The 24,692-nt window shown below is 44.6% G+C and overlaps 1 protein-coding gene across 6 annotated transcripts in view; it reads left to right on the top strand.

The window, feature by feature from the left end:
* The window catches only part of LOC126545112 (venom metalloproteinase antarease-like TfasMP_A), a 129,691-nt gene that overhangs the window by 89,041 nt on the left and 15,958 nt on the right, over nt 1-24,692 (top strand). For all 6 annotated transcript variants that reach the window (XM_055078222.1, XM_055078223.1, XM_055078224.1 and 3 more), the window contains 4 exons: nt 9,410-9,537; nt 13,008-13,079; nt 13,137-13,267; nt 15,944-15,993. In XM_055078222.1, the coding sequence (XP_054934197.1) occupies nt 9,410-9,537; nt 13,008-13,079; nt 13,137-13,267; nt 15,944-15,993 (381 nt within the window). The remainder of the gene's footprint in view (nt 1-9,409; nt 9,538-13,007; nt 13,080-13,136; nt 13,268-15,943; nt 15,994-24,692) is intronic.

Consider the following 24,692-nt stretch of genomic DNA (forward strand, 5'->3'; position numbering starts at 1 on the left):
AATGGCAGTGTCACTCGATATTTGATAGGGCTAAAAAATGCTCCTTCATTCACAAAACAACCTTCTCTTATAACACTACAATGGCCACGTAAATAATGCACTGGAATGTCGGGGCATTCATTCGTAATGTAGAAGACATAACTGAATTATTATCTCGATATCAGCCGATACTTTTCTTTGTCCAGGAGACACGTTTAAATTCCAGACAAGTAATGTTCTTCCGGCAGTACGTAATTTTTCGGAAAGGTTTTGACGACGCTGTTGCTTCGTCCGGCGGCGTTGTAATTATTTTCGACAGGTATGTCGCTTGCTAACAAATAACCCTTTAGACGCCTCTCGAGGCCATGTCCTTGCGAGCAGCTCTCCTTAACAAGATGGTAACAATCTGTTCCATTTACATATCACCCAACTATCAGCTCAGAAAAACAGAATTCTGCAGCCTCATTGACCAGCTCCCAGAACCACACATTATATCAGGTGATTTTAACGTCCATCGCGCTCTTTGGGGAGACTCCCAGTGCGACACGAAAGGGCGACTAGTCGAAAATTTTCTTGTATTCTCTGTTACATGCCTCCTTAATAAAAGAAGAGCCCATGTATTACAGTGTGCAACACAATTCATATTCTTCAAGAAATTTTGCAATGGGCTCTGCAGCCATCCTTCCGTAGTTTGAATCAAGTGTAATAAAAAACCCTTTTGGAAGTGACCACTTCGCTGTACCACTAAACCTGATACAATGAGCAAAACGAGAACAAGGGGAAAGCAGGAGCCAACGTTTCGACAAGTGGACTTGTCTTGTTCAAGGCGACATATGCTTTCCTCGCCACAGTATATATAGGTGGGGTTCTTCTAAAGGGGAGAGGGTGTAAGGCGGGTGGGTGCAGCAACGAGGGAAAGTGTGTTAGCGTGTCGAATTGAGAATAAAGGAGTGCTGTGCACAAGGCCAGGATCCCGGCCGCCTGTAAACGCACGCGTGTTAGCCGGCGTGTCAACGGCGTCTGACACGCCGGCTGGAAAAAAAAAAACCTGATACAGCAACATGAATGCTTTGAAATATTCCTCGGCGGAAACTGCCCTCGGCTGACTGGGATCATATTAAAGAAACAAGTTATTGATCATAAAAGTGTATCACCAAATTTAGCATAGACGGTGCAATAGCATATGGATGGATGGAAAAACTTTATTGACAGTCTTGAGAGACACGATTATCGCGCATCGGGCCACTCCCACACAGGGACGGGCAAGCCGAGCCTGGCCGCCGCATCGTGGGCTCCTTGGACGGCGCTAGCATATGTTGCCGCTTTTATAATAGACGCAACAGAAGAATGCATCCCACACACAAATGCAAGAAACTAGTCCCTTGATCGAATGACGACTGTAGGCAGGCGCGAAAGAAACTAAATATAGCATGGAGCATCCTCCGTCAATACACAAATGCGGATAACCTTACTGAATTAAAACACGTTAAATTGCAGGGATGGCGGACGCGAAGGCAAGCAATGAGGGCAAGATGGGGAGATATTTCTGTCCGGTATTAATTCGAAACCCCCTGGCGGTGAGAGTACGTGACGGGCTGAGAAGGCTGAAAGGGCAGCATACTTATTTGTTGCCCTTCGTAAACGAACAAGGAAACAGCCTGAAAGGCCTGGTCGATGCTCTTGGAGAGCAGTATGAGTGCGTTTCTAGCTCTATGCACTATTCCTTCTCTTTTCTCAAATACTTAGAAATGGAACAACGGGAGCCACTCCACCGTAAATGTAAACCGAACAAACCTTTTAACTGGCCTTTCTGCGTTACCGAGCTGAAATCTTTCTTAAGCGCATGTCAGAACTCTATTCCGGGTCCCGACAGAGTTGTGTACGACATGCTTAAACACCGGACGAGAAGAGAGGGGGTAACCGAGGGGCCCGATTTTTATTAATGATATCATGAGAAGCCAACAAAAAAAGACAGAAAGGAAAACATAGGGGAAATTACTCTTACTTAATAACATAATTTAAACAATGATGAATTAATGGTAATGAAAGTGGATGAAGAAACTACTTGCCGCAGGTGGGGAACGATCCCACGTCTTCGTATTACACGCACGATGCTCTTTGTGTCTTTGTCGGCTGAGACACACAAATCATACTACTAGCATTCTTTAATACTCTCTGGGCAGATGATCATCTTATATCCTCATGGAAAGAAGCTGTTGTCCCTGCTTCGAAACAGGGTAACGATTCCGCCTCAGTAACCACCTATCGCCCGAAAGCGCTCACAAGTTGCCTCTGCAAGTTGTTGGAAAAATTGATAAATCGTCACCTTCAACTTTACCCTGAATCGTAAAGAATTCGACATCTCGGCCTTGTAAAAGTGGATGTCCAGCGAAGCTGTTGAAAACCACAGCTACAACTGCTGAGGGGGGTATGCAATGTTCTATTGCTTTAGAGTAATGATAATAATCATAATTTGAATTAATGTTAGTAATGGAGCAATTGTGGTTTTCAAAGCACACCGCCCGTACCGGTGCTGCCACAACGTCGAAATGAGTTGCTAGGCTGGTTCTTTTGTATACGAAAGGGTAGGGACGTCACTCCCCGCGTTCCATCTGCTGTCGTGGCTGTAGCTTGCGCAACAGTAATCTTTACTGGGAAACATATGCGGGAACGTATGTGTGCTTTGCATTGCTTTGCGGTGCCGGCAATTTTCCACCGGATTAAAAAAAAAAAAAAAAATTCGCGTGTTGATAAAATTGCACAAACAGGCCTGGAGTGTGGCCTGATCCCGGTGACCAGAACCGGTAACGCACTCCCTCACCAGAGCAGGATTGGCCACCCTGGTGCAGTACTTGGCCACAACCTCCTATATGAACACAACAATCAAACCCCGGCATTGTTATCGGGGGCGCCTTATCAGTTATGTGATTCGGATGCTTGTTCTGTGCAGGTTCTTTATGAAAACGTGTGCTGTTCTGTATGTTGTATGCGTGATTACAAAGAATGTGTGCACCTTTCGCTTCACTTTGCTGACTGCGTGAAGCCTCTGCCTTTTCGGGGTACGAGCCACTGCTCCTGGCCTGGACTGCCGCCGGGATCAAGCCACATTTTTCCTAACGGACGCGGACACGAAAAATGTCAACCAACTAGAGGCCAACACCTTCGCTGTAACAAAATGCTTGGTCCGTACCAATGCGGATTTAGAGAAGGTCGGTTAACAACCGATCATCTCGCGCGTGTCGAGGCTAATAGTCATGATACTTTTGTCCATAAACAATCATATTTATCCATATATCTTGACACGGAAAAGACCTACGACACCACGTGGTGCTCTGCATTTCTTTGAGACCCGTCACGAATGCGTATCAGGTGGAATGTGCTGAACGACATTGTGAGTTACCTCTCGAAACGTACTTTCCGCTTAAAAATGGGCAAGATACTCTCGCATCCGTCTGCGCAGGAAACTGGGTTTCTCAGGGAGGCGTCCGCAGGTGTACGCTTTTTATTGTGAAGATGAAGGCGCTCCGTCCTTCACTACCACCAGCCATTTTCTATTCTGTTTGCGTGGACTATGTACAGAGAGGTTTTAAATCCTCTAACCTTCCAGTCTTCGGGAGGAAAATTCAGCTTGGGCTGAAGAAAATATCCAAATGTGCAGACGAAAATGTGTTCTAGGTCGATCCACATCAAAGCTTTCATTTCATTTCATTTTATTACCTTAAAGACCCCTTGATAGGGGTATTACATAAGGGGTGGGAATACATTAGTACATAATTTGCATAATAAATAAGTGAACACGTAAACAACAACAAAAAACTGCATGTGCTAAAGGGTTACATACGTCAGCGCAAATACATAGAACTATGTAATACAAAATAAAGTTGCACGAGCATATAAGTCTATTAACACAAGTCATTTCTACTGTGAAAAGTGCGCAGTGACACTCTCCATGAACGTAGAAGGGCAAGTGATGGTGGAGATTTGGTGGGGCAGATTGTTCCAATCTGTAGCGGCATGGCAAAAGAATGAGGCGGAAAAGGTAACAGTGCGCATGCGAGGGCGGCCCACTTGGAAAGTGTGGCGTGTGCGATGAGATGTTCGGGCTGCGGGGAGGATATAGGGTGGTTGATTAAGCGAGCTGTGATAAAACTTATGGAAAAGTGAAAGGGTTCCAGTGCGCCGGCGCGTACAAAGGGGAAGTAAATTCAATTCTTTCTTTAAGTAAGATATGCTCACGTCATATGAATAATTAGAATGGATGAACCTTGTGGCACGGTTTTGAACGGCTTCGAGTGCGTTAATGAGAGATGTTTGGTGCGGATTCCATATGGCGGATGCATATTCCAATTTCGGTCGGACTATTGACTGGTAGGCCAGTAGTTTAACAGGTTTGGGGGCGCGTTTTAGATGACTCTTGAGAAAACCCAGCGATTTGTTAGCAGATGAAATGATGTTACTGACGTGTGTTCGCCAGGATAAGTCGTTAGATATAGTAACACCTAGGTACTTGTAAGACTGCGCAGCACACACGGGAATATTATTAATTGTGTATTGGTAAGGAAATGGGTCGCGCCGACGAGAAAATACCATCAAGTTGCATTTCTTAGGATTAAGTTCCATTAACCACCGGTCGCACTATTGCTGTAAACAGTTAATGTCCTCCTGAAGTAAGTCTTGATTAGATGTGCTAGTAATTGTTCGATAAATGACGCAGTCGTCTGCGAACAAACGAACGTTGCAAGACACGTGCAGGGGTAGGTCATTAATGTATATTAAGAAGAGTAGGGGTCCAAGAACAGATCCTTGCGGTACACCGGAAGTCACTGGTAGGTGGTTAGATGCGCGGTTGTTAACTGTAACGAACTGAGATCTGTTTGTTAGGAACGCTTCAATCCATCGCAAAATGTCGGGGTGAAGGTTCGCAAGAGAAAGTTTTAGTAGCAGACGTTGGTGTGGTACCTTGTCAAACGCTTTTGCAAAATCTAGAAATATCGCGTCTGTTTGGAGGTTAGAATCTAAGTTAGTGTGAATATCATGTAGGAAAATGGCCAGTTGTGTTTCGCAGGAAAAGCCTTTGCGGAACCCATGCTGTGAAGAATGAAAGTATTTGTTCGAGTCGAGAAATTTCATGATTTCTGTGTACATGACGTGTTCTATGAGCTTACAGGGCACACTCGTTAATGAAATGGGGCGATAATTAAGCGGGAAATTCCTGTCACCTGATTTGTGGATGGGAACAACCTTCCCCACCTTCCAGTCATGTGGTACTTCACCAGTTGAAAGTGACTGCGAGAATAGCATACACAGAAACACCGCGGTGACGTGTTTAGTATTTTTTAACAGTTTCGAATTAATGTTATCTATGCCGGCTGACGATGTGAGTTTAAGGTTGTCAATTAACGATGAGATACCATCTGGGGAAAATGTAATGGTTGGCATAACGCTTGTTTCGTTAGTACGCGAAGAAAAGGGGGACGTGGTAGGCTCTTCTGTAAATACCGAGACAAAAGCTGCATTAAAAAGGTTCGCGCACTCTACATCGTCGACCGTTTCACCACCGTCATTGGTAAGTGTTACACCGTGCCTTTCTTGAGGGTTTATCACCTGCCAGAATTTTTTCGTGTTATTGACCAAAAGTTTCCGAAGGTCATCACCAAAGAATGCATCTTTCGCCTTGCGAATCGCTGATAGGTATGCGCGTTCAGCAGTGTAGTATTTTTCCCATGCACACGTGTTCATCCTGCACTTTGCGGCACGATACATGCGTTTCTTTTTCTTTTCTAGTCTTTTTAACGAATTGTTAAACCATGGTTTTTGTTCATGTGTTCGAAAGGTGATTTTGGGTATAAACTGGTTCGCTAAGTTGTTTATTTTTTGTTTGAATATCAGCCAAGTTTCATGAATGCTGCAGTTATGACACGTATCTTGGAAGGAAGGTAGAAAATTCTGTAAATGTTCACATATTGCATGATAATTTCCTTTGTCATATAAGTGTATAGTTTTTTCCCGCTTCTCCCGCAGAGCTGGAGCAAAGCGAAAAAAAGCATGGATGACCTTGTGGTCACTAATTTCTCTAAGATAGGTGATAGACGACAAACTCTCTGGGCGGTTGACCAGTAGTAAATCTAATATGTTTGCAGTGTCTTGGGTGACGCGCGTTGGCTCTAATATGAGTTGTGTCAGATTGAAGTTGAGGCAAACATCGAGAAAATCTCTCGATTCGGTTTGGCTTACCAGAGAGGGTACTGTGTTGTGCCAATCAATGTCTGGTAAGTTAAAGTCTCCAAAAAGAAGAAGGTCGGCATTAGGATAGCGTGAGCAAACCACATTTAGTGCATTGTTTAGATTACGAGCGAAGGCGGCGCTATTGCGAGGGGGCCTGTAACATACACCTAAAATTATGGACTGTGGGGCGGCGTGGCATAGAATAAACAGTATTTCTAATTCTGATGTGATGTTAATTGCAGAGCACGATAACTGTTGACTAACGGCAATAAGCACATCTCCTCCTCTAGTCCCGGCACGATCTTTTCGAAAGACGATGAAGTTTGGCAAATCAGCCAACACTTCCGAGTCATAGATTTCGTTACAAAGCCACGTTTCCGTCAGTACAAGAACGTTGCTGTTGGACGACAGCACGAGGTTAGACACGTGTTCTCGTTTGTTTCCTTTTTTCGAAAAATACAGGATTGCGCACTGATGTCACTTTCGGACTGCAAAGATAGCACATTACTGTGAACAAAGACCATAAATTCTTGGGCGTCGTATTCAATTTGAAACTATGTTTCATCTCCTTCATCAAATACCTCAAGGCCAAGTGCCTGAAGGCAATGAACATACTGAAAATTATCTCAAGCATGAATTGGGGCAGTGACACAAAATGCTTAATGAATCTCTTCTAAAGTATTTTACAATCGCGTTTAGACTACGGGGCTGTGGTGTATCGGTCTAATACACCAAGTGTCCTAAATATACTTGATCCTGTTCCTAATTTAGGCGTCCGCCTGGCTACAGGAGACCTAAGTACTGACCTTGTACAAAGTCTCTATGTAGGCTCCAATAAGTTGGTCACCCCATCTGCAAAGGTCGTTCTCAAGTTTCATGTATTTTCTTAAAGCACACTCTAACCATGAACATCCTTCTAACAAAACCGTAATTTGTGCCGCACTTTTCCACAATGGTCCAAAGTGCGAGAACCATTTTCACAACGTGTGAGGAAGCCCAACCAAGCAATGGCTGTCCCACTTCTTGAAAGCCCTGTCATGGCTCCAGCCAAGCTAGTATCACAGTGGTTGTGGCAGCTGATAGATAGCGACATGTCTTTTGTGGCAGTTACACAGAACGCCCCAGAAATACACATAGAAATGAAATTCCTAGAATATCAGTCAAAGTACTCGTGCGCAGAATTTTGCAGTGATGCTTCCAAGTTGCATGCCAATGTTTCTTATGCTCCACTCGGCCCATCCTTCTTGGAATCCGGCTGTTTGTATCCGGAAACAAGCATCTTTAAGGCGGAGGCCTGCATACTATTGTCGGCTGTAAGGCACGTCAAGGAAATAAAACCACAAGAGGGAATATATTTACAGATTCATTAAGCGTTGTGAAAACCCTAATCTCTCTGCAAAAGAATAAAAAAAACAGTCTTTACTGAGCTTTATTCAATCATCTGCGCTTTATACGCTTCTCATCAACATATCACAATATTAAGGATTGCGTTGGGGCGAATTGGAATATCATACTTATACTTATAGAACAGCGATCCTAAGTTGGAACATACACGGGATGCTTCGTCTGGGCTGTTTTCGTCCCTGTGTATGTTTCAATCTTGCAGCGCTGCTTTATAAGTATCCTAACATGCTGGGTACCTGGCTAGAGAGGCATCGAGGCCAATATACTTACCGAGCATATAACCAGATCAGTAAATACAAAACCAAGTAATTCATCCATAGTGTCTAAGCTATTAATTTAAAGTTCTTCCTACGCAAGAAACTCGGGGTCCATTGAGAACGTAGGTGGGAGACTGAAACACCTAATAAACTTCGCGTATTAAGCCAAACGTAGGAAACTAGCCACCGATAGCAAAAACGCGACAAACTGAAATCATCTTCTGCCTCCCTAGGGTAGGCCACACTCATGGCACTTACTCCTACCTATTGACCGGTGATGAACCTCCCGTCTGCGCATAATGGGGCGAGACGCTAACGGTCCCTCAGGTACTGTAAGAGTTTCAGGAAGTAGAGGCTGAAATAAAAAAAAGTATAGGACGCTCAAGCTTCGCCTTTAAGAGTGGAACGCGATAGATTTCAACGATGCCTGACCACTCGTCACGCTTCCCGGCAACCGCAGCTTTCTTGCGGATGCGCGGTGGCGAGCACGATGGTGTTGTTGCCAGGAAACGAGCGGGCCACGCCGCTCGGGAAAGGGATTACGGTTTGAGTTTCCACGTAACAGAATTATGTTTTCTGGTATATTCAAGTTAAACTCGGACGCTATCATATCTGTAGGTCGTATTTTATAATTTTTCTGACGTATCTTACTTGGAGTAATTTAGTTAGTTCAATAACGCCTCTGAGCCTCGCGGATGGGCCGCGTGGTTGCAGTTCGGAATAATTTTTCGCCGAGCGACGTCCGACACCGACATAGGATTTTTTGTGACCACGGGGCCCCTGCATACAGACAACATATTCCACATCTATCTGGCAAGGTTTCTAGGCATTGAATCACTTTTTGACAATAAGTGAGTTCCTGTGTTTTTACGAAATGTTGATACATTGCATATTACCAGCACAAAATACGTAGCACATCCTCTCAGTAGAGGCTGTTGCTGCGATAGCGTTTTTCTAAAGCACGTGCCTCCCAGCCCTAGCGTTCAAGGGCTCACTGGTGAAGTACGAGTGCTTCATTGCTCACACGTTTACTACAACCTCCTTTTGTAATAGAACTTCTATGGTCATAGCATACTATTCATTGTCATTATTTTATTATCTATACATTCTATTCACTCTACAGCGATTCATCTTTAGACTGTATTACGTCTGCCATGCATAATTCTGATTCGCAACTCTAAAATTTGTCACGTTCTACCATTGACAATCGATTCATTATCTTTTGCTTGATGCTTAGTATCCATATCTGGTCCTTGAGCCAATAAAAATATTAAATCATTATCATTGCAAGGCGCACTTTGGGGCCGGAACAAACTCGACGGCCACTACATTATAGCCATGCCATACCAACTAGAAGTATCCGCCGAAGCACTTCTGCATGCAGCTATAATAGAGAAAGGTTCGGCCTTTAATTTCCTTGTAATAAGCTATAACATTCCCGAACACTAAGCATCGCGATTATAGGCAGCACGGTATGACTTATAGTGCTCACTTTTAGTGTCAACTTGAGCGCACTTGTTTTTCCCAATGGTCTTTTTTTCCAGAAATGAGAGGAGCAATTCCACAAGAATTTGGTGTCGAGTTGCACTTCATCAGTGACTACAACCACAGCAAGCACTTCGAAGGGCGAACAGACGATCACGTCATGTACGTGACGCTGTTTATGCATTCGGTGAGCAGTGTTAGTGTACGGCCTTGAACAATTTGGTGTGCCGCTTGTGTAGGACACTTTTCTAATAACGGGCGAGGAATTTCTGCCAGGGAATGGAAACCTTTACGAGATCGTAATGCATTGGGCTCGCAGGCGCGAGTTCACGAGAAATTGTTTTCGCCATGTGAGTTGGGCGAGTTTATAATGAAATCATTGGTTTGGGCACCACCATGAAAAATGGCATCTGCGTCTAACAGGCGCTTTTCGCTGTAGCGCTTGTGGCTTCTGGATGTTTACGGTGGCCGAGCTACTTCACTGCGAAACATACTACGATTTCCGGGTGGGGAAATTTAACTGACATCAGTAGGGTTTACGAACATTTGAAATTAAGCGAGTTCACCCTTTCTTGACGAAAGCTGTCGCAGGCAACATACCAGAATTATTTTACAGCGGAACTGTATATGGCTAGCCGATTTGCCCGTCCGTCCGTCCGTCCGTCCGTCCGTCCGTCCGTCCGTCCGTCTGTCGGTCGGTCGCCTTTACGCCGAAAGCTCTTCCTGCTCATGCAAAACCCCATGCGCATGCAAAAAAAAAAGAGGCGCGCGACTAACCAGCACCACCTAGATAGCACAAATCATGTTTACTTCCATCCATGACGTCACGCAATCTGGCTCAAAATTTTCATTGAAAAGGTTGACGTGATGAAAGCGCTGACGTCAAAGTCACTGTCGTTTACTGGGGAGCATCCCCATCAGATTCTATAACAGTCGGACCAAGTAACATGACATCATGGATTGATGGATTGAAGTGAAAAGGCCTTGTGCCATCTAGGTGGTGTTAGATTAGCTGCGCCAGTACTGACATCATTGCTCTCCGTCGCAGCCGAGCTCGCGCGCAGCAGTTTTTCTCCCGCTCCGAAAGGGGTAGGCCACGCGTCATACGTACTCCTCAGGAGCAGGCAGCTTTCGATCAGCAACGCCGCGAGCAGAACCGGGAACGAGCTCGTCCGCGCCGTGCCGATGCTACAGCCCGGGCGCAAGAACAGGCTCGTGCAGCCGAGCGGAAATAGTAACAGGTCCTGGGTACACTGAGTGCGCAGTGTACCCAGGATCCGGCAGCCTACAAAGCCGTCATATAATGAACCGTTGGGATTAACCCAGTGATAAGCAATGGGGCCGCACGTTTCAGCTTCGCTGGTTAACCATCTGTACGGGGTGCTTGGGTGGTGAGGTATTTTTTTTTCTCTCTGAATTTTAAAATTGAGTACAACGTTTCTGACCAAATGACTTCGGCGAAAGCTTAATGGCAGGCCGCAAGTACCATTAGTTGGTTTAGAGCAGGAACGCAGAACAAGGTAGAAACTCGGCCCGCGGCTCGTACGAGGTGAGACTGATGCAAGTTCTCCGGTGGTAGTGGTGTCACACACGTGATGTAAACCAAATGAAATATGCACCTATTATTCACATATGACGAGATCTGCCTGTACACATTATAAACTAAGCCATACGTGGCTTGTCGTGAAGCTCACTTGCAGTTTTCCGTCTCGTGTCTCCCCCCCTATTGCCGAAAGATTTCCCGCAATTTTTTTTTATTGATTACGCTTATTCTCGATGTGTTCTTCACATTTATAGAGTAAAGTTCTTTTTTTATTTGGGGTATTTTCGATAATTAAATGTTTGAACAAACAAACTAAACGCGCTTATTAGACTTCAACAATGTATGTTTTATGGGACTTATGCTAACATTTTAGTGTCCTTCTGACTGATTCATGGGGTGTAACATCGGAAAGCTGCCGCAGAAAACCTACCTCAACTTCCTAAGGTCATACTCGCGCACTCCCCGCCTGCTGTTAACAAGCATTCGATCTAGGAAATGAATTTAGGAAAGTTCTTGGAAGTCACGTTTTACCATAAAAATGACCGAATTACAGTTGGCGTTTTTCATTGCTATTTATACGGACACTTAAGGCCAACTCATCATTGAGCGATATTTAGATTCCTGCTTTCATGTACCCGTTTCCTAGTTATACTTTAGAGACAATTATACAAAATGGTTGACAAAGAACCCAGAGAAAGCATATAGTAAAAGGTAATTCATATGTTTAACGAACATGTAAAAAAATGTCAAAGAAAATTAAAGTTGCCGAAAAGTTGTTGCCTTATGCGGTGGCCGAATTCAGTTGCTCCGACTTACGCGTGCGGTGTTTTACCTTGCACCAGCACCTCTCTCGGGTGTTTTCGTTCATTTTAGAGCGCAGCCTTTAGGCGCCGAGCACAGCGAACGATGAAACAGCGAACGCGGAGGGCAGAAGGGGATGCAGAAGGGGGGCAGAAGACGCGAGGAGGGAAGCGTGCATGGAAGGTGCAGCGGAACCACGAGGCGGAAAGTGAAGGAGGAGGGTGTGACGAAAACGTGAGAAGAAAAATGTAGTGCGGCGGCGATGGCCACGGCATGGCGCCAGAGTAGCGCGCGTCGTCTGGGAGGTCTGTCTGCGGCGGCTGCTGTGAATCGTGCTCACGTGTCACCCACGCGTCACCCACGCGCTGCCTCTCGCGATCTCCATATTAACTCGATAGCGTTAAGCGCCCCTTGTCGCAAAAAATCTGGTGTCGGCGTCGGACGTTGTTTCGCGAAAAGGCATTCCGAACCATAACCACGCAGGTCCTCCGCATGGCGCAGAGGCGTTACTGAAATAATTGAATTCCTCAAAGTAAAATGTGTCAGAAAAATGCTAAAGTAGGACCTAAACACAACCTATAGGCATGATGGCGTCGATTGTAATTTGAACATACCAGAAAATCTGATTCTGTTACGTGGAGACTCGAACGCAAAACCCTTTTCCAGCCTTTCTACCATCCATACAGCGACGCGGCCCGCTCAGTTCGTTTCAACAACGCCATCCAGATGGCGCTCGCCTCCGCGCATCCGCAAGAACGGTCCGGTTGCAGGGAAGCGTGACAAGCAATCGGGGACATTTTAATGCTTTCGCGTTGCACCCTTTAAAAGCGAAGCTCAAGCGTCCTCAAAAATTTTAGCGAGGCAGTCACGCCACGCTTCGGTCCGCTTCCAACGTTCCGCACGAGACAGATGGTCTGCGACAACCAATGTATCGCGACATGAAAACACGTATGGAGCTGTGCTAAAATATCGCAATAGGGTATATCGTAATGGTCTGTGAATTATTTATTTTGCTTATTCATTCTACATTTCAATTAAACTTAACAATTAACTACCCCCTATGGCTTATTTGGCTTCCTTGTCGATCTTTTCTTATGACCTTTGCTGACAAATATCGAACCCATCACGCGTATTTACGCTTTGCCTTATTTATACCCATGTCTTTGTCCGCACTAAGAATTTCAGCCGACGTTATTATCGAATATGCAGGCACGCGCCCGCTCTAAAGATCTTCTTTTTGCAATCTCGTTTCAATGCTGCCACAAAAAAGCACAAAAAAGAATCATGTGTGTCTGATATCACTTATTTCTCAGGTCAGCCTTCGCATGGACCAGCTTACTCCGCCTGTCCCCATCGGTATAACAAAAATTCAGGTGACGTCAATGGTAAGTCAATAGCCAAATTGTTTTTGTCCTGCCTCAATTAAGAGGTTGTACTTGCAGGATAAAGAAGAGTATGTTGCGCTGTGGGATAATGGTGACCTCATTGGTAACGAGACGCTTAAGAAGCTGAATGATGTAATACGAAAAGACAATGACTACCAGAAGTCGGACGTGGTCTACATGGCAACAGGGTAAGCAGAATCTCACTTCACGCAAATCCAAATGCACGCAATGGGACAGGCACCAGAACTTCTCGTGATGGGAAAAAACGGTGTGCTGGGAGAAGGGCGCTAACTTAGGCGTTTCCACAAATGGAAATTGTGTAGCAGACTGAAATTCTAGCTTTGTCTCAGTTTGCGACTACATTGAGATATATATTTACGAAAATGCAGGCTGCAATGAAATCACTCGTGAGTTACTTTGAGGTGATGTTCACCTACGGGTCTTCGCATGCACTAAAAAAAAAACATTAGAAGCTATACACAAACATAGAGTCATGCTCCAAACGGAATTATAATATGCATAGAAATTACCGCATGGTATGAAAGTACAAAGGGATCAACCAGTAAAATAATACTTGTAAATATTTTTACATATCTAGTGTACTAAAGCAGCCAGTGTTACGAGCATATGAAAAATTCTTGCAGAATAATTTTCAATCTCCAGGAATATTTAGAAATCGCAAGGAGTATTAAAATTAACCGGTCAATCATAAAAAAGTTTTGCCCAGTCGAATGCACTCACGACCACGCAATAAGTACCACTTGAAGGGGACTATTACCATTATCGGATTTTGGCATGCTACAATATGGCCCCCCATAGTCGAGAAATCACTTGTCGGACATTGTAACGCGATGAGAAACTAATGGCCTATGCCCACGTGAGAAAAGAATGTCGATGAAGATTCCAACAAGGAGCTTAGGAACCAGTCTGGGGTTAGCAAAAAAGAAATGCGGGAAGAAATTACAATTACATAACCCATTTTGAAACGGAACATAGCTGTCAGAATTAAATAGAAATAAACCATCAAATTGGGTGTTTCAACCCACGCGCGCCCCTTCGGCCGCGTATACGAGCCGAATTTCAAGCGGGTGGTTTGCAAATTGTCCCATTTCGACGGCACGTGTCGCTCGGTATTTGGGCTAACTTCGAGGAGAGCAACGGGGGCACAGCCGAGCAGGCCTGTTGTGCACAGGGTGGCCAGTGGAGGCACAGGGCACGGCGTCGTGCTGCCCGCGCTGAGGTTTCGCGGGTTCGCTGCATCGTTTAGAGAATGGAGCAAAAGCATTTCCGAATTCCAAAGTTGGCTCTCCCGCATATCTTACTCCGTGCCCGCGTGAATCCAGCGAAGAAGACCTCGGCTTCTTTGCTGACTTCAGCAAAGCGCGTGAATTCAACGTGCGCGGCGAAAGAGTGGGGTGTGCCAGAACATCCAGGATATCCCGCCCGCGCGATTAGGCTAGTCCATACTCTGCAGATGGCACTAGTATTGAAATATCGCTCTCAAACTTTACGTGTGGTGGAAGCGTGGGGCGGGCGGCAAACATCCCGGATATCCCGCACGCGCGTGCAAGTTAGCCGATACTCGGCCGGTTGAGACAGCCGAGATTGCCAGACTTCGTGACCAATACGTTAGCACGCCGTTCTTGTTACTAACAAAAAAAAGAACTTGAGCTTTTGCACGTACAATCATTATCTTGAGTGCAAAAAAAAAAGTGCGTGTTTCACATGATGTGCAATTGCATGTCTTTGACACGTGTGCGCAAAGGTATAAGCTGTGTTTCTTTCAAATAAACGTTGTTGAAAGTCAACGCTTGTGGTGTCGTCTTCTCGTCTCGTGTCCCGTCTACGTTTTGCGCTGTTAACACCACGGTGGAACTAGTAGCACTCTATTAGCCGCGATTTTTTATGGCTATGGTTATACTCCTTTTTGATTATATCCCTAGTTTTTTACTATAAGTGTGTTCTCAACATGGAATAGGTATCATTTCATACTGTGACGTCACAGTAAGGACCAACCTTTATAGAGCCCGAGAGACGAGGCGAAGGACCCACGGCCCAGTCCATTATGATGATGCGCCTACACGCACGATGAAGGTGATGAAAATGATGAATTAGTGCACAATAAATGCCCCCAGTATCATTTTCATCTTGATACAACATCTACAAATCACCCAACCGCTTCTTTCTGCAATTGGTTAAAGGATAGTTAGATCCCAGATAGGCCAAACGTATGAAGTCACCAAAGAAATTATCGAAAATCAATCATGTCGTCGTCGTCTTTTTGCTGCTGTCTCCACACACAAGTGCACGTCACACACACGCATGCGAAATCGCTTGACGTACACAAAGACGTTCCTCTGTCTAGTAACGCTTTGCAGGACCGCAAATGATGCAAAATCTTCCAATAAAATGCCTCGTATAACATCGATTCCAACCGCGCGTGGGATTTGTATAACTCATTTAAGGTTTTCTCGCTGGGTTTGCCCCAGCCGGCCCCGGTAGCTCAAAAAAGTTTTTTTTGTCGTTGATTTAATTGAACGAAACAATGCAAATGTGAAAATTCCGGCACAACCTACCTCATGATAAATGTCGACGTTATTGCGATTAGCATTAAAAATGTGTAGCGGCACACCGTATTGCCAACGACGAAACGTGTATGCAGCATGTGTCCGCTCTCGCACTTCCCACTATAGAGGGCTCACTGCTTTCTGTCATTGAAATAAATCGATGGGTGTGCGTATGTGTCTCTCTTTTACATGTACGTCTCTTTGCTTTCCTGTACTTTGCTGTAAGCTATCGATACGAGTATGTGACCTCCACGAAGAATGTTGAAGAGTGCTAACAATATTGTTCATTACTTTCAGACGAGAAATGATCACTCTTATTCCCGGAGGCAAGAGCTCATACATATTAGGTATGGAAAGCATAATTTCTCTCCTAGTTTTAATATCTACCACTTAATCTTTTGAGACATAAGTGCGGAATACAGCTGTAGCAGCTAATGCCCTTGGAAAAAACCATCAATGTCTCTAATTTGGCATTTAGTTACTTCGAAAGCAGCAGGCTGTCACAGCAGACAGTGTCCTATCTGCGGCAGAACTTTGCGGTTTGTACACGTCGTCCTTGTCCGCTAAAGTAATGTTTGTTATGGCTCCGAAATACGTGCGCAGATATGCCATGATCTTCAAAGTATGTGCCGAGAACAATAACCCAGAAGTTATTGCCAGAGTGCGAATATTGCATAACTATTTTCAGTACATGGAAAGCAGAGGTAGAGGTTATCAAAGCCCGGTGTGCGAACAGGCACCTAATATTTAAGAAGAGAAACACGTGCATCCGATACGAGCCTCAATTGCGACTGCTCTTGTGCCATATACACATTAGTCGCATATTTGCGATACAGTTTTAAAGCAAGCCGCACGGGCTGTGAGGGACGCCGTTGTTGACGACTCCGTATTAATTCGACCACAAGAAGATTTTTAACGCGCCTCTAAATAAAAAAAGTGGATTTTTTTATGCGAAAGCGTCAAACGGTCAATTGGGGAAGAAAGCCGGCGTCCGGCGTCTGTAGCAAAAAAAACGACACCTAAATACCCATTAGCTACGACGCCGCGAAACGCGCGCCTCGACGGAGCAGAGCGGGCGAGAAGGCACGCCTGCTGCAGCCGTAGCGCGTCAGGTGTTGCGTGAGGGGAGAGGGCATCTCCCTATCCACGACCCATCACCGCTCTCGCCCTCGGAAGCCTGTTATCCACGCGTTCTTCGAGCGCGCGAGCTCTCGCCTGCATTCTAACTGCGCCTCGGTAAGGCCAAATCAAAGCTCGCCAAGCGTCTCAACGCGCTCGCTTGACCGCGAGGAGTTATAACTTGGGCCGCTCAGCGGCGTTCAATTTGACAATCTTTTCGCAATCACAACTTACAAGAAGTGTTTAGGTGTCCTCGGATCTTTTGGTGCCCCCACAGGGGAATGTCCGGGAATAGAATTCGTTGCCTCGTGTTCAGCAGTGGGACGCCATAGCCACTAGCTACCACAGTGGGCACGCATACTCCGAAAAATACAACCTTACGGAGCTAGGGCTCTCTGCATGTTGCTCGCATATAAGACTTCGGCTAGATTATGCAGTCTTAACATGAGCACACCATGTGGAGAGACGCTAGGGATGTTGTGCGAGTATCATTCTTAGCATATTTCATGCACTTTCCAGTGTCTATGTCTGTTTTTGTGTTCTAACTTCTTTCGCACCAGCTTGAATCACTGAGTAGTCTATGCATGGGTAAACCTTGGTTTCGAAACAAGCTATTGGATTAACATGGGTGAATGAGTATGTGACACGTATGCGCCGCTCTTCAACAATTCTCTTTGACGGCAACTTATGTCACTGAGATGTGTCACTGGTATGTGCCGCCATCTTCGATGCCCCCCCCCCCCCCAAAAAAAAAAAGCATTGCTGGGCCGAATCCAAACTGCATCATATATATTCAGACAGGCGCCACGAGCGAACTTCACAGCGGCGCCGCAAGATGGCGCAACGTGTCCATAAGAATCCGCAAGAAAGCAGCCCAGCTGCATACGATACACACCACATACTTTTCTGTGGTGGCAATACGATGTACCACTGCGTTGCTTCAATGCTAATCGCGTTAGCGTCGACAGTGATCGAGAGGTGCATTTCTTCACATTGCGCATGACACTGAAGTCACGCACAATGTGACTGTGTTTCGCTCAAGCAGTTATTTTTCCTTCCGGAAAGATTTTACACCGACCGTACATACGTCATTCTTGCCGTTTAGCAAGGCTCAGAGGAGGACGAGGCCTGTCATGTGTTACGTTTTCGCAAGAAATGCTCATTTCCGCACTGTGGGCCACTCTCTCGAAACACAATATTCGAAGATTTGTAACTTTTTTTCTAAAGAAAGTGATGGATGTGACAGGTTCTTCTTCTTTATAATATTATTCTGCAGACCACAAAGAACAATTTCAGTGACATTGAACGAGATTTAGAGGGGCATTTTCATGTGCAATTTTCGATAAAGTAGAACTGTTCTAATTTAGATGTTTTGAGTACAAAGTGTATTACTTCAAAATTACCAGAAGAGTAAGAATGCACAGGTTCTTTCTTCACCCTAAAGGTATATCTCTTCTGTAAATCGCCACAAACTGGGATGCACAGGAAAGTAGGAGCACCGTACCAAATATTGAGCACATTTGAAAAATGCTGCGTTTTCGATAACATTTTTTGTTACTTCGTTCACAATTTCAAAAAAAATGTCGTAAGCTTCTTCTGCTTTACTTCTATTTGCGCTGGAAATAAATATATTTGTTCTTTTATAGCACATTCCGTAAAATTAACGTTGTCGCCCAACGACCTCTCATTATTTTTTCATGTTTACTGATAGCTTTCTCTAAAAACGAGTAGCAGTTTAGCACTACTCATTAACGTGTGCGTAATGTGCAGAATTATCCGAAAAATAAGAAGTGTCAAGTATGCCCCATGTCTTGATGTCTCGTGAAATTGGCCGATTGCGTTTGTCGTCATGTTTCATGTACTTGAAGATGATCTACGCTGAGCATAGGCACATGTTCACTGCAGTCACAAGACTCACACATACGTGTCACAATGTCATCATAACATTACAATATACGCACCGCACATTCATAAAAGCATAATTAGTGGCGCGATAAACTGTCCCGGCTGAGGATGTGTTTTCTGGGTAGAGTGAAACAGGACAGTGGAATACGCTTTCTTTTATTGCGAAAGCAATACTGCTCGCACTTTCGGCCCATCGGTGGTCGTTGCGCCTCCTTACACAGCTGCGCGTCACGTGACCGTGTGACGTCACGCCAGACCCAGAGACGGGGACACAGCTCGCGGCATCGATGGTGGAGGCGAAGCCTTGCGCGCCACTGCTGCGGCGCTACCGAGAGAGGGCGCTCGCTGGTGTGACGTCACGCCAGACCGAGAGACAGGGCCCCAGCTCGCGGCATCGATGGTGGAGGCGAAGCCTTGCGCGCTGCTGCTGCGCTGCTACCGAGAGAGGGCGCTCACTGATGTGACGTCACGCTAGGAGGATAAATGGGGCTACAGCTCGGCTCCTCGCAGTGGTTGGCGCGCTGCCTTGTGCTATGTCGGATGATGTATAGCCATAAGTTTAACAAAGAGCAACCATGGCCACACCATCAGCCGAACCAAGGCGCAGCCAAGGGTATTGCTTTCGCAATCTTCCAGGCTTAACCAAGCTAAGCCTTCAGCCAATTTTTCTTTCTTTTATTTTTTCAGCGTCGGGTGGCCGGAGGTGACACAAAATAAAAAGAACTGCGATAGCTAGGTCATCATGGTTCAGTTCCTCTGTCTCATGTCCGTCGCCTAGTGTAGTAGTCCTGAAATAAATTTAACCGACTATCCTAAGTTAATGTGTGATTAGTTTGGAGCATATGTCACACCGCTTGATGGAGTTTGCGCCACGTACGTCCACGTTTTGTTCCTTTATGTTCGTCCAATAGCTCTTCCGTCAATGTAACACTAAGCGCAGTACGATCATGAAAGTCCACCAGTTAGCCCCTTTCATTGCTTTGCTAAAGAGTTTAACGTCCGCAAGCAACACGGGTTCTATCAGAGACATTGTACAGAGTGGTGTAAAACGTCGTATAAAATTTCTGTTCTAGTGACAACTGTGCACCAGCCTACAATGAGCCCACAGTCACAAGGTTTTTTTTTAATGGTGCCGTAGTAACAAAGATAAAGGTGTTTGATGAACAACTACGCGGCTTCCGCGCTTTCTAGACCCGCTTTGGTGGCTTAGTGGCTGCAGCGTTGCACTGCTGAGCATGAGGTCGCGGGATAAGATTCGGGCCACGGCGGCCGCATTTCGATGGGGGCGAAATGCATAAACGTCCATGTACCGTGCACTATGTGCAGGTTGAAGAACACCAGGTGGTCAACATTAACCCGGGAGTTTCTCACTATCGTGTGCGTCATAATCCTATCATGGTTTTGACGCGCAAAACCTGGGAATTTATTTCATTTTAAATTTCGATGGCCTTCGCTGCCCTCCCTGAAGGCGATCCTTCCTTTTACCCGCACCGCTAACTCCGTGCAGTGCAGCGAAAGTCCGGGTCACGTCAACCTATCAGAATAGAGATACGGAAGAAAGGCTGTCCTCCTTTTACGTATCGCCCTCCGCGCGACGTCGACTAATTGGAAGCTTCGCGGAAGAATCAGTAGCGCACAATGGGCGAGTCCTCCTCCCTTCCCAGGACACATGGCTGACTCTAGTCACGTTGGCTCTCCAATCCCTTGTCGGCTGACCGAATGACACTTTTTGCCCGGTAGCGTCCCGCGAAGGACCATGCTGACGTCATGAGGTGCTAAGAAAGGACCGCAAAAGCACTGGAAGGAAACACTGCGCTGTTTCTTGACTTTGTGGCTTCCCCGTGGCGTGTAGCATTGTCATATTCGTCAAAAAATGGGGTCACGGTGTTAGGTGATCTCGGCACGATGCTCAACTTTTATTTAAAACGTGGTCAAAACGTCACAGGTGGCTAATAGATCCTTTAATGTGCACTTGAAGCTCGGTACATGAGCATTTTTTGCAATATAGTGGTATTTTACTATCAATTTTGTAGGTGTTATCGTGTTTCTATTATAGTACATGAGCATCTTAAAGTGTGTAAAAGAGGAGACGCGTGTTTTAGGATTCGTTCACATCTTCGTTACTCCACTGCTGGGCTCCTTTATAGTTTATTTATTTATTTATTTATTTATTTATTTATTTATTTATTTATTTATTTCAGATACCCTCATGGCCCACAGGGCATTATTGAGGGGAGTGGTACACACATTTCAATAAATTTGTACAAAAGGAGACAACGCATATATATAAAACATATATATATATATATATATATATATATATATATATATATATATATATATATATATATATATATATATATACCGGAACAAATACATAATTCACAACCCGGAACATGAAGTGAGTTCAAAATTATACAATTACTAAGAAACGCTAAGTCACGCACAGAAAAGTCGAAAATTGCAAAACACCACCATTAGCACAAACATGAACACAGCAAATCTGGGGGGAAAATACAGAAGGATGCGCATGATAACGAGAAAAATGCAAATGGAACCAAAGCTATGGCAAGCAATAATATGTTGATAATTTCTTCTTAAATTCATCAAAATCTTTTGAAAGTGCAATATCCCATGGTAGCTGATTCCAGTCCAACGATGTTTTTGGAATGAAAGAATTCCTGCAGGATGTTGTACGGCACTGTGAAACACCAACTTTGCATGGGTGATCTAAGCGGGATGAAACATATGTTGGCGGCGTGAGTAATGTATCTTTAAGGGTGGAATTCATGTGGTAAATTTTAAAAAACAGACACAGGCGTGATATTTTTCTGCGCGTTGAGAGAGGGGTTAGTGACAATGTGTTTTTCATTTCTGTGACGCTGGACAAACGATCATAGTTACGAAAGATGAAACGGGCTGCTCTGTTCTGTACGGCTTCGAGGGCGTCGATAAGAGATTTAGTGAAAGGGTCCCATACTGAGTTAGCATATTCTAATTTGGAGCGGACAAGCGATTTGTACAGAAGAAGTTTAACAGGTGTCGGGGCTAAGGAAAAATTCCGTTTCAGATATCCAAGCATGCGGTTAGCGGACGCGATGATACAAATGATATGTGCCTTCCAAGCTAGGTTTGACGTTATAATGACACCGAGGTATTTGTAAGATGTTACCGGTGTTAGTAGGGAAGAACAAATAGTGTAGGGAGCGGGGCACGGATTGACGCGACGCGAAAAACGCATTACTTTGCATTTAGTATCGTTAAGTGTCATCTTCCATTGTGAACACCAGTTAGATATAGTAGCTAAGTCTTCCTGGAGTAGTACAGTGTCATTAGTATTTTTTATTTCCCGGTAAACCACACAGTCATCCGCAAAAAGTCGCACTGTGGATGTTACGTTGTTAGGCAAGTCATTAATATATACCAGAAAGAGCAAGGGACCGATAACAGAACCTTGTGGGACGCCTGAGGTCACAGATACCGGTGATGAGTTAATGCCGTTAGCGTGCACGTACTGGAACCTGTTAGACAAAAAGCATTCAATCCATCGTAGTACATTTTGGTCGATGTTAAGTTTACTTAGTTTGTGAAGAAGCAAGCTGTGAGAGACTTTGTCGAATGCTTTGGAAAAATCTAAATAGATGCAGTCAACCTCACTGCCACGATCAAGTATGAAGTTAATATCATTTGTAAAATTTATTAGCTGTGTTTCACAAGAAAAGTGTTTTCTAAATCCATGCTGCGCATGAGTAAAAAAGGATGATGACTCAAGAAAGTTTGCTAGGGATGACAAGATTACATGTTCCATTATCTTGCAAGGAATGCTGGTTAGTGATACTGGCCGATAGTTGAGTGATAGGTGCTTGTCGCCTGATTTATGGAGTGGAACTACCTTAGCCAAATTCCAGTCGTCTGGGAGGTCACAAGTTTGAAGGGATTGCTCAAATATTTTCGATAGTATGATGGAAGAATATACTTTAGTGTTTTTCAGGATTTTAGTGCTGATATTATCGGGACCACATGAAGAGGATAACTTTAAACGATCTATGATACTTATAATGCCTTCAAAGTCAAAACGAATGGGATCCATAGGAAATATGATATCGGGAGTATAGTCCGGTGGTGATGCGCTAAAAGGGACAGAAAATGCATTAGCAAAAGTCTCGTTAAGTACATTAGCACTATCACTGTTAGGGATGGGATTTGATTGAGAATCCAGGAGAGAGATTGATGGCTGATCTGACCCATTAACAACGTTCCAGAATTTTTTAGTATCAGTTAAAAGAAATGATGGCAGTGTGACATTAAAGAAATGTTGTTTAGCATCTTTTAACGATTTTTTATAAGTGCCAACTGCGGCTCTTAGAGCTGACCAATGCTCCGATCTTCCGGACGACCGCGCCCTGACATATAACCGCCTTTTTCTGTTCCCGAGGCGTTTTAAGGAACGAGTGAACCATGGGGACCTACGATTAGTCGTGATTATTTTACGAGGGACGTGCAATTCGATTAAATCATGCAGTTTTTCTTTAAACATGCACCAGTTGTCGTTAACAGATCGTTCGGCAAATGCCAGGACGAAATCGTCGAGAAAAAACTGGAGGCCATCATTAATTGAAGAAAAATTTGCTTTAGCATAATTGTAAATGGTTTTCGTTTTATTTGGCGTTTTATTCGACGGTAAATTCAACGTGATGTGCAGTAAACAATGATCACTTAAGCCTGGCAAGTATTTTACCTCGGAAACAAAATCTGGGGCGCTCGTTAGCAAAAGGTCTAATACGTTAGAACTGGTAGCTGTCGTCCTTGTCGGCTGAGTAACCATTTGTGTTAGCGAGAAGAAGGAGCAGAGGGCTGAAAAACCTGCCGACTCGGAAGATCCGTCACAGTCCACTGCAGGGCTAGACCAGTTAATGTTCGGGAAGTTGAAATCCCCAAAAATAAAGATAGGACGACCAGGAAACTTTGTTTGAATTATGTTCAGAATATCATGAAGGTCGTTAGAAAAGCCGACGGGCGTAGATGGTGCGCGGTAGCATGCACAAAATAATAGAGCTTTATGGTTAATTGTTACCTGTACACATTTGAACTCAAGTATAGTATCAACACTAACTTCGAAGCATTCTAGATTGTCGGACACAGCGATTAATACACCACCGCCGCGACCAAAAGAACGGTCACAGCGAAATACACGGTAACACTTTTCCGTTGAAAATATTTCATTATTATGTACAGTTTCATTGAGCCAAGTTTCTGTTAGTACAATGATGTCAGCTGCTGTAGTATCGGCCGTGCAAGATAAACTATCACGATTGCCAATGACACTGCGTATATTAGTAAAAAGAACTGAGACGTTATGTGGTGCTTGCGCAGGTCGGTGCTCATGTTCGTTGAGCTATCTAGGAGACAAAGGACCAGAGTTAGTTACAACACGTTTTTCATTTTTTTCTTGAACGCTATCAGTTATAGGGCAGTAGGTATAGCATTTTTTCTTCAGAATAAGCTTGCTAAACGAAGACTAAACGGTTCACCGGGCTCAGTTTGCTTTGCGAATTCAGCAAGCTTTTTCCGTGCATGCCTGGTGTCCGGAGCAAAATCTTCATTAATCGAGAAATCGGACTCTTTTAGCTTGCTTTTTGCGCCCATGACCTGTTCTTTAGTTTTGTAGTGCGTGAATTTCACAATTATTGGTCGCTTTTTCCCCGTTACAGCCTTACCGATCCTGTGCGCGCGTTCAATGTCCAGTTCGGCTAAGGTTAGGTTATATCTGCATATAATACGGCACGTGAATACCAAGGTGCAGAAGAAAGTTATTTTATTCAGTAATGTGGAAAGTTGGGCTATTTGGTGATTAGTCATCATACCTTGTCGTGTTTCTCTTGTGTGTCTTCGCCGTGTCCGTGTCAGTGCGCTGCTTTACCAACAAGGTATGAAGAATTATTTTATGCCTGCTATTTAGACATTTGCACTTCTTTGTTTTCTATCAAGATCTGAACACGCACTTAGCGAGGACAAAAATGTA

The sequence above is a fragment of the Dermacentor andersoni genome, chromosome 10 (assembly GCF_023375885.2).
Source record: "Dermacentor andersoni chromosome 10, qqDerAnde1_hic_scaffold, whole genome shotgun sequence".
NCBI lineage: Eukaryota > Metazoa > Arthropoda > Arachnida > Ixodida > Ixodidae > Dermacentor > Dermacentor andersoni.